Source organism: Trachymyrmex cornetzi, unplaced genomic scaffold (assembly GCF_001594075.2).
Source record: "Trachymyrmex cornetzi isolate Tcor2-1 unplaced genomic scaffold, Tcor1.1 scaffold24, whole genome shotgun sequence".
NCBI lineage: Eukaryota > Metazoa > Arthropoda > Insecta > Hymenoptera > Formicidae > Trachymyrmex > Trachymyrmex cornetzi.
In genome coordinates, this window is record NW_017297060.1 from 779,384 (window position 1) to 791,364 (window position 11,981).

The following is an 11,981-nucleotide window of genomic DNA, read 5'->3' on the forward strand; positions in this document are numbered from 1 at the left end:
TACAGAGAAATTAACACATTAATTGTAACCAATTTTGTCGTTTAGCGTTTATTCAAACTTATTCTTAAATGTTGTTTCAGAAGAAATCCAGGGTTAAACGCAGATCGCAATAGATTTCTAGTGAGGATTTAGAGAATACAACACGTCATCGAGTGTAAATTAATTATTAAGTTGAAAGAAATATACAATTGTTACATTTTCAAGATAAAATAATGGTCTCTTCTTTTGCGTGCAACTCGCTTACCATTATTTTCTACAAATGATGCGATTGATCGAACGACGATGCGGGATGAGGGATAAGTACAAATATGAGTTATCGGATCGAGACAGAGAAAGAGATGAACATGTTTCGGGAAGGAGTTGCGCTTGATTTCTAATAGGAAACTGCACATGATTGTTACTTTCGTTTGCCTAACAAATTGATATTAGACGCGCGGGTGTGGCTGACTCGATCATCTTTGTATAATCAAAATTCAATATTTATAACGGAACAGCGATTACCACACGCCGGAGTTTCGCAAATAAATTCTCCAATTAGAAAACAAGCATTGAGAGCACTCTCGATTAAATGCACACACTATTTATTTAGAGAACGTATAATTGTATTTAAAGGGATGCTGGAATTACCCCGACGGAACGCATATTCGTACTTTTCCAATCATTTCGTTTTTTTATACATATATGTAGAATAAACAAATCTTTTCCTAAAATAAAAGAAAATTCTCGAATAACAATACAAAAAAAAACCAATACAATAAAAAGAATAATTTTATAGAAAGAATCTATCCATAAAAAATTATAAAATTTATAAAAATTATAAAAATTATAAAAATTATAAAAATTGGACTAAATGTTTTTTCATTTATTAGTGGACTAGGCCTACTGGGGATACCACTTAAAAAAAAAACGCGTCAACAATAGTACCTCTAGGGTGACGAGGAAATCTATTGAAAACCAATGTTTATGAACGTTATACGCGTAGCACATTTCGACTGTATATAAGACAATGAGATAAAAGAAATAGCGATAGCCGAAGTTAAGTCGAAAATCGACCAAAAAAGAACTGTTACTAAATACTATTATTATTAAAATATTAACAAAGAAGTAGTTAATTTAATATTTAAAATGATCTTTGTGCAGTTTATTGATATTAATATAATGCACCTTTTTATGTTCTTCAGATGTCATTATTATCATTATTATTTTGATTCTAAAATATATAATTTGTTTTGTTCTCTTCTTTTGAATTAATCAAATTAAAATTCTAAAATACATCTTCATGTTTATTCTCACAAAATTTAAAAATACTGAAATTTATTTCCCTAATAATTATTAAAAAAAAGCTATTACTATAATAACTGTGTTCTAAAATTCATTATTGAAAAAGTCGTATTCGAAATAATGCTTAATAAATAAAATAAATGAAAGACATGAAAGGCGCGCGCACTGCCCAGTGAGAAATGACAATGATTTGATGATTTCGGCGTCGAATCGACATCGATGCGATGTCGATTCCATTATCATTTTTCACTGAGTGCGTGCTAGTAAAAGAAAAAACGCAAATAGTTGTAGGAAAGTACAAACTTGTACGAAAAATTTTTTTAAATGAAGTAAAAAATAGTACATTACAGTTTCTTGGTATACTACACAGGTTATCTATTCATTACCAAAGTAGCACAATCGTTTTATCTGAACCGAAATACAACTTTCCTATTGGTTATTTCGATCGCTATTTTAGACCTAGTGACCTTTAGATCAATAAGCGCTTAGTATTATTGGTATATGAGGTTAGTAAGTCGAATGGAGGACCTTTGCGCTACTTCGGTATATCTAGAACTTTAATATATATATATATATATATATATAATCTAAATAAAAAATACTTTCCTATAGTTGAATGATGTATAAAAATATAAGGGGTCCTTAATTTATGATTTTGAAACGTACAAGAGAAATGATTGGAAAAGTAGGAGCTGAGTGTACATAATCTAACCTAGCATTCATGCTATATATAGAATATATCAGAGTAAGAAATGTACGTACCTATATATAATGTTTTACTTAATGATTTACTTAATGTACGTAATGTTTTATTTAATGTAGGTAATGTTTTCTTAATGTACATACGTAATGTTTTATTTGGAATTAAAAATCTGTTTTATCGACATCGATCAAGTTTGGCCGTCGCTCTAGGTGCTCCAGCATCTCCTTAATCTGACCTAAGAGAAATCACAATTGGCATGTTCGGGCCTTCTTTCTTTTTTTTTTCTTGAACCTTGCACCGAATATAAATTACGAATTGGTTTTATCAATTTATTAGAGAATTAGAGTCAATTATATATATAAAACAATTATATATGTAATTATAAAATAATTATACATATAATTATTATATATAAGTAATTATACATATATATATATGTGTACATATACATATACATATGTTATATATACATATAATGTATATATAAACGAATATTCTCCGTACACGATGTACACACAAGAAACTCATGTTTATTATCTCTTGGCATTCTTGTTTCACGAGTATAAATAATAACACAATATCGACTTAAAAACTATTTTATTTCTTCTCTTCCTGCTTATAGGAGTTACACCTACGAAACGTTGCGAATAAAAACTCTCCGCGGAAATCCTCGGGAGCGATTCTTTTCCTCTTAAATCTTCGCGCTAATTATTTTTACACGAGTTGCACATTGCCGACGATTCGTATTCTTTTTCTTTCTTTTTTTATTCTACCGCGTCTCACCTTGTTCATCAGTTCTATTTCAAAGATATCTCGGCTCAGAGATATAATTGTACGAATTAAAAGCGAGCTTACAAAGGTGTACATATGCAGATGATGCTTTGAGAGATTTTTCCACCTTGCCGATCATTCATGTATTATGTCATATGAAAATCACGGATTGTCACAGATAGGCGTATTAATACGTCTAACAACGATTGTGTGTTTCTATGACTTATATTCTGGTATAACATCGAAATAAAGAGGAGAGTGTCTCTTCGCACATTACGATACCAAACACCGTTAGTGAAAGTGTAGGAAAGCAGCATTAGTCATTCGCCTATGATAACAATGAAGGACATGATCGATAAGTACCGCAATAGCAAATGTAGATATCGATTTTATTCAGTATGGGATACGGAAATTCGATTTGACGGCGATAAAACACGATTATACACAGAGGTCAATTAATCCGCCTGTAAACTCAATGCCGCATCTCCCAGCAAACGAGAACGGATTGAATTGGATAAATATGTATGAATCAAGTTTTCGAATTCGCATTATCCACGAAAAAGATATTGAGTTTTGTAAAAATTGAATACACTGAATCCGTTTCTATACGTCTAGATAAATATAACAATGTGAACTCTAGTGGATTCACATGGATTCAGAAATGAAATGCTAGTCTCACGATCTCAGAAAGTGATTTATCGTTGGAAAGCATGCACCAAGGTGATCACAGATATATGAATCGTTTCTTCCTGAATGAGCTCTAGTACTATACACAGGTATAAAACATTACGGATTCATAGCAACAAGGCGACTCCCGGATATAACCTGCACTATCGTGGCTTATGTCTAGAAATTACCTTGTCACTGTGGATCCGCAGTGTTACACTGTATATCACACCGGGGTTTTTGTTTGAGAGGCAACGACTTATGTATATCACCTCTATGCGAGTTTTTCAACGATATCGCTTGCCAAGATCAGTGATTAGCAGTGGGTCTCTCATATTAGACGATTTTTTAACCGTACGTTAAATTCAAATGAATTAGTCGTACGTTCATTGCGTTGAACATTGGATAAAATATTAAAAGTAAATTACCAATACGTAATTACTGATTCAATCAGATTATGGATAGAAAATAGATTTAAAAAATTCAAAAACTTGATTCGACATTACTGCAATGAATAATTTTCAACCTTTTTCAATAATTTCTCATTTGCTGGGCTTGTATTGTAATTACACGAGTACTACACCGTAGATTTGTTGTTAGTTTACACAAACGGAGTCACGCTAGAGCCATTCAGTAATGAATCTAGTTCCTCGCCCTCACCGGAGGTTACAGAATAAACTGAGATCTTTGTGCTTCGGATGATCTTCATTAGTAAGCGCCAGCGAATTCGCAGTGACGTTTCCTCGAAATTTTCCGAAATAATGCACTCGTCTGACAAATAATAAAATAAAATAAAATATAAAACGAGAATAGAGCGGACGCGAATACGGACAGATCAAACTCGTTTCCACATGGAACTTTGGCTTGAACGAGACGTACGGGTATGATAGCCCACTTCGATTTATTTTATATTATACTACGGAACAGTCGCACGCATGATCGACCATAACACGTGGATTTCCGGAGACTTGACGCTTCACGATCGCGTGACCGTGTGTCATTTTCTCGTGCGCGACACGGTAAGCTAGAAAGATGAAGAAGCTCAAGTCTACGGAGATGAGGTCGACATCGACGACCACCACGGTCACTGCAGCCTCGGTGACCAATATTGCGCCGCCATGTCGGGTGCCGGTTGACCTGGTACCGCGATCGGCACACTCACGCCAGGTGATATTAGACCTGCAAGAGAATCCATAGTGTTCTGTTTAATTTTATATAAAATTTCATGTAAGAATTAAAAGTTTAAAAAAAATTAACTTCGTAGTTGATTTAGTTTTTAATATAACACACACACACACATATATATATATATATATATATATATATGTTACTATAGATGTAACAAAAAGTGAATGATAGTTACAAACATTTTCATACAAATTTCGATTTATTTTTTTGTATATGTATGATTGTCCTTTTTTCGTATCTATTAGAATATTGTTTCATCACTTCATTATTTCATTGTCATATTAAATGTCATGCCGGTCATCAACGATCGGTGCTACTAAACAAAAATAAATAAAAATCGTAAAAAACATTTATAATTCTGCAAATATAATTAAAAAACTGAAGTAATTATCTAAAATAATAATGTGTGCATAATTTAGTATAATTCAATTATATTATATTATATATAATATATATTATTAAAGTGTGATTATCTTTGTAATAAAAATATCACTCTACATTGCTGGAGATAAAAGAAAGTATTAAGCATTTAACGTGTTAAGAGATAAATAGATAATAATACAAAAGTAAAAGCGTTTGTATCAAAATCTCGATTTTTTTCGTTAAGTACCATGTGTATGTAAAGTATATTAGTTTCTTTCTCGTAATTATTTCACTATTTCAATATCTTTAAGAGATGTATAAATAATAACACAAAAGACGAGAGACTAAAAGAAACAGTATAGTAATAGCAAATTGAACAAAATGTTCACAAAATACGCACAACACCTTGATAATATGAATTGCACATCGATATTAACATTTACAATCAGTTAATTACCGAATAGAAACAACGAGCGCTCAAGCCGCTGATGTATGCGATGCAGGTAATGTATGGACATGAAGCTAGATCACATTTGTACTGGATGTTCAAGTAAGGAACAAAAAGGAAAGATCGGAACGATCGAAACCGTTCGATCAGGGATGAGACATTTGGAGTGGCGAAGGAGTGACAGAAGCGTGTATAATCCATTACCGGCGGGCTCGATAGCGTGTTATCCATGGTAGCCGTAGTAGTAGTCCATCGGCTAGAGTGCAAGCAGCGAATGCAGTGAGTGCGGTAGACACTCACCGGTCGAGCTGGCGTTTTGATTGTACTGATTGAGGCTCGCCGCGTGATAGGGCTGCGTAGGGCTGCAGGTTGGCCTGGCGCCGTAACCAAGGTGAAGGGGCTCGTAGCTCGGTGGTCTCGCGACTCCGCACGAATAGCCGTTATCCCGTTGTTGGAGGCACGCGCCAGGGCTCGGTCCGACGGTCATACCCACGGTCATACCCATCGGGCTCATGCCACCCCCGGTGGATAGGGAGGACATGCTACTCGTCGTGTGCTGATTCTGTTGGCTGGCGCCCGACATCGTGAAACTCGGCATCGACGTCATCGGGCTGTCAAGGGAAACAATCTTATAATTGTTGCATTGACATGATCCTAGCCTTATTTTTCTTCCTCTGTCAAAAATAATTCTTTACGAAGCGCAAAAAAGAACAACACGTTCGCTCGAACCGATATGTCTTGATGATGGGACCATTTTAGTATCACGTAGTGCGCTGTTCATTTTTCATTCTTAAACAATTCCAGTTATAACAAGTGTTATGTTGTATTGTTTATAAATCCTAATTTATAAAAAATCGTTGCTCATTACTTTTGGAATAACTCTCGCACATTTCATTAATAAGTCTATTCTCTCTCTCTCTACATTATTATTTTTTATTTTATTCTACCATATTTACTACAAATAGTTAACATTATTGTTTTCTTAGTTCACGCAACATATTTATTTTTCTTACTTCCTTTGTACTTTATGATAGTTCATGTGTTACGTTTCTTCAATTTTTTAATTACTGTTATTATTATTATTTTTCTAATTGTAAGTATGAGAGTTTTCTTTTATTACGTCAAAACGAATTATACAGAGTTTGAATTACTAAATACTATGTGTAATTCACTTAAATAAAATAGATTGAATCATAAAAGTAACCATCAGACAATTGATAGCAGAGCCAAGTACTGGATCAGTATCCCCATCTCGAATAGTTCAGGGAAAACTTTCAAAAGATGAACATCAAGCTTTTGCGTTCTCACCTGTATGAATCAGGCATGCTGGGTATTCCGGGGTACACAGCGGTGGGCGCAAACCCATGATGTATTCTAGGGGGTGAGGGTGGTGCCTGTGGAGGCGGCTGGCCCCCGAGTATCCCCGAGGGTGGCGGCGGCGTCGGATGGCCAGCACCCACTAGACTCACGCCGGCAGTGTGTTGCTGTTGCTGTTGTTGCTGTTGCTGCTGCTGCGGTGGCGGTGGTGGATTATCCCTCCGTTGCGTGCGCAATTTCTCCTCGCGCCGCCACTTGGCCCGCCGATTCGAAAACCAGACCTGAGTTAGTGAACGAGAAGACAGACGAAGATACAGGTCAATCGCTAGGCTACGGATAACTTTCGTATCGGCTAACAGTCGTGGATAAAACGGTTCGTTGCGAAAACGCGTTACTCCCTGCGAAGATCTTTTAATCATATAATGTGACGACTCTATGTTAATTAAGAACATCACCGAGCTTCGTAAGCTTTGATCTTGGTGGTCGTGATAAAATGACCTGTATATACGCGTGGAACGATATAGAATCAAATGTCGACGCTGGTTTCAATAAGAATGATAAGAAATCGACATTGGTTAGAAATATATAAATTAAAATAATAAAATTACAGTTACAAAAAATACCGCTTTTCTTCAGAAGCTGTCAATCGCTGTTCTTACATAGCTATAATTACAAGTTGTAATTAGCAGTTTTAAGAATTAAAAATACATAGTGGATTTTTATACCGAATTGAAACAAATAACGGAATACTTATAAATTGTTGGTGAAATATCTAAAAAATTCACTATGTCTTTAAAAACGATGATTAATTTGACGTTTAGAATAATTGAAACCTTCGCATAATTAGGCTAAAATCTTTTAATAATAAAATTCATACTTAGTTATAATATTTCAATAAATGGTCTTTAACTTGAAAATCATTGAACGGGTATGATCTTTGTTTTTTTTTTATAGCTTGATATATTTTATAATAATTACTAATTTTCTTGTAAATTATCAGACCGTTCTCGTTATTTATTCGATAGTTTCGATCCTACACTCAGAGAAAATAAAATATAATTTTGGTAATAATAATATAATACCTCTATAATGTAACCCACCAGCAATGTGCTATCCTTTTAAAGTACATTCGATTTTTTATTGTGAATTTTAAGAAAATAGATCGCGTAAGATTTTGTGCAAATAAAAAATTTGATTTTTTTGTGTTTCACATCTTTTTGATGTTAATTTTAATGAGCATATAAAGATTCATAAACAAAATAAGTAAAATACAATCCGGATTCCAGTAAGGTAAAAATTTGTTGTCATTGGTTCACAAATATACAAGAATGTTTTCAGATTTTTATATAGTCTGGAACAATAAAAAATCTGCTGTGAATCTCAATGTCCTATTTTAGAATTTAGATTGAAAATTTCACATTGTTGATAAAGAGTCAAGGGGATGCTGGATCTGAAGCGAATTATCAACATTTACATTTTGCTTGGCTATTTGCAAATTACCTTTACAGAATTGTAAAAATCTTATACATATACAATAAAAGTAGACATGTTAAAAAATAGTGAGAACTCACGATTTTATGCTAAGAATAAATATAAAAAAATTTACGTTTAATATTATTTACATTTAATATTATTTGCACCGTACTAATACGTACAGATGTCAACTCTCACAACAATGTTTGATTAGTAAAAAATTCTCTAATTGTAAGTCATATGTGTGAAACGAAATAATGCCACTATGCGGAATACATGAAAGAAAAACACTGTATTAATAAAATTAAGATTAAAAGCCTATAAAAAAAGAATTTAGGTTGAAATGTTTTCATGCACATGTGCACGTGAAATATAAGTGCAGAGCAGTAATTGTGTCTAATAGTAGTCTAATAGGTGCTCGATCTTGCAAGAGATGGCGCTAGAATATGTTAAATTTAAATCAGAACAGATGTACATACGCATTTGAGTGAGATATAGAATGATAAGGCAAGAAAATGAGTTTAAAATTTCGCTATTATCGACATTTTTTATTTGGAATTAAAAAGTCTGTATTATTGACATTAATCAAATTTGGCCGTCGCTCCAGCATCCCCGCAATTAGGTTTATAAAAGCATGAGAACGAAAGTAAAGTATTAAAAATTGTCAAAATATAATCATGGCAGCTAATGTTAGGTGGAGCACCAACGTTGGATATTAACGTTGGATACCATTTCATTAGTTGTTATACGTAACTATTAAATAGTACTGAAATAGCAAAATTATATATAATATATAATTATAATATATAGACTTCTCATGCAGTAGATTAGCATAAATGTATTCTTTCGGTTTAAACTTTAAACAAATAATTTTCTTTTACTTTTAAGTCATTATGCCGTAATGACATCCTATACATGCAACAATAATATTTTTTATTAATCAAATTATTTTACGTTACCACTTTTTTCGTACTCTAGTCTCATCGTACTTGCTACAAACGATTAATGTTACTATACTTCTTCATTAATGACATCCTATGACAGACTTTTATATTAATAATATTTCGTAAATATATTTTATTTATTAATAGATTATTATATGATTGTTTTCTCATACTCTCCATTCTCATTGTATTTATTATAATTATATGTATTACAAACATTATTGTATGTTTTCTTATTACAGTGATGACACTCTTTTTATATCAATACGATTTTTTCTCAATTAAATTATTTTTCATTATTGTCTTCTCAAATTATTATTTATATTTATCACAAATAATTACTGTTTTCTCACTTTATATAATTTTTTTATGTTTTTTATTACAATTTCATAATAAAATACTATTTCTTTGTAATTTAGTTAGGCCCAGTTTCACAACTCATTTAACCGAGGTTCAACTTGTTTCTCACATTTTTCCAATTCTAAAATTAAAAAGAGTCAATGAATAAGTTGAACCTCGGTTATGAGTTAACTGTCAGTTGAGGAACTGGGCCTTTACTGATACTATTTCTTTCTCTGAAAGAATACACATCTGTTTCTAAGACTCGTTTCCACAATATATGATTACCTACAGATTAAAGGTACCAAGATATTCATGAATAAATTTCATTGATGAATCTGTTGATAACCTTTAATCTTTGGGTAACTACATATTGTGAAAACAGGTCTAAGCATTCTTGTAGTCAAGGTGGAACGCTGTTCTGAATAGTCACCTGTATTCGCGCCTCCGGTAGGCCGATCTTGCCGGCAAGTCTTTCCCTGGCGAATACGTCCGGGTAATGCGTTCTTTCAAACTCCTTCTCGAGCGCGTCGATCTGCTCGTTGCTGAAGCTCGTGCGATTCCTTTGCAGTTTCCTCTTTAGGCGAAGACGCGCCTGATCGTCATCGGCGCCGCCTGACACGCTGCCAGCGTTGCTGTTGTCACCCCCGCTATTCGTCTCGTCCGAGTGCGCGCCACCCTCGAGCTCGGTTACTGTAATAATAAAACGCATCGTGTACTATTATCAACGCCTTTCGCGCGAACGGCTATTACGGGCAATCTCGAGTCTTCTTTTATCGTGTTATATAGTTACGATAATTTTCGTCCTAAGGGCCCTCTTTCACGTATTAACATTCGAGGATAGAGTTAAAGAGATTTATTGTTCGGTTAAACACTAAAAGCAAGCCTTATATCTTTGGAACTTCAAAGTTTGTCTAGGATTTAATGTTGAATATTAAATGTTATATCAAAATCGCTAACATCCGAAGATTAGTCCAAAGGAAAAAAATCCATCTCAAAAAGATTCAAAGAAACTTTTCGCAATCATCAAAAAATTTTCTTTCGAATTGATCAAAAGTTGACTAGTAAAAAAGTCACAAGTCAGTAGATAGTACTTACATAATTTCTGTCGAAATACCGATAAGCATTATCTTCTCCAAATCTCGCGATATTGCTTGGCAAGCTAATGCCTTCTAGAAATCCTTCCCGATAAGGAGAGGGGCGATGTATTATCGATATCAGCGTGCGTGATAACGCGTCGCACGATTTGTGGTTTCGTGGTGCTTGCCCTCCTCCCCCTCCCCCACCCCGAGTTTCTTATATCAATTCCTACGCGGGAAATGCGCTCGCGCGCGTATCTGCGTGTGTACGTGTGCTTGCGTGTACGTATCGGTGTGCGTATGTGAACGAGCGGGCGATATAGGCAGGCGTCGCCGAGTGAACCTTATCGTCGGTTTCTGGGTGAGCGCGTCGAGGCGTCACCGGGCTCGCTACGACGACGAGGCGAGGGGGAAGGACGGTGAGGAGACACACGGGGTAGAGCGAGGAGAGGATGACGAGGGTTGGAGGAAGCTACAGGCAAGGGGGTGCCCGATAAGACGACGGGCGTCCCGACGCCAGTTGCCGGCCACCCCCACGAGATACGCCACTGTCATTCCACGACTACCTCCTCTCCGCCTGGAGAAACTCGAGTCAGAGTCTGGCTCCGATGTGACACGTGACACACTGATGCTGTTATTGGCTGTTATATTCTACGTAATCAATTCTGTTCCGTATATTTTTTTTTATACATATACAGTTGGTGATAAGGAATCATAAAGTGGTTTGTTTTTCTCGTTTTAATTGACTTTAGCGTGTCCTATTTATTTATACCATATTTTATTTATATATTCTATATACATATATGTTATATAATATATATGGAATGATAAAGAAAATCTGCTTTTTATTCATTGACCTATTAGCATACTATTTGTGGACACACTGTTTTATACCATTTTTTAGGATTTAATTTAAATCTTTTTTAAAAATAATCTTGTTAGATTAAAAATATTACTTGAAAAATCAATTAAGAGAAATAAACAATAAAAGCGGTTGAGCATATGCCACACACTAGATCTTGTTAGTGAAATATCATTAATATATTCGTATATAGAATTAAAAGAATTACAATAATTATGTCAGTTACACTTAATCAAAGTATAAACATTGAGGACAATTAAGAGAAATAATTATATTTTTTACTAAAGTAGATCTTGGTGCTTAAAAATATTAATATGCAAATGTTTTGCAAATACTTTTTTCAATTTTATTAATTGTGCGCCGATTCGGTTTGTGGGATTTAAAACGCAATCGCAAACTAAAGCTGAAATATTAATATCTCAAATTAGATTGATCGTCAATTTAATAATGCTAATATAAGCACTTTAAGAGCCTGCAAATAACTTATTGCAAAAAATATCACCTCACTCAACGGGTGAAAATATTTTTCGATAAAAAAAAATGGCTT

General features: G+C 34.1%; 1 protein-coding gene across 1 annotated transcript in view; it reads right to left on the bottom strand.

Annotated features, from left to right (window-relative positions):
- Positions 1-3,976: 3,976 nt before the first annotated feature.
- Positions 3,977-11,981, bottom strand: part of LOC108761146 (paired box protein Pax-6) — a 120,102-nt gene continuing 112,097 nt past the window's right edge. The window contains 4 exon segments of the mRNA XM_018507526.1: positions 3,977-4,600; positions 5,721-6,031; positions 6,729-7,018; positions 9,927-10,186. Of these exon segments, the coding sequence (XP_018363028.1) occupies positions 4,506-4,600; positions 5,721-6,031; positions 6,729-7,018; positions 9,927-10,186 (956 nt within the window). The 3' untranslated portion in view covers positions 3,977-4,505.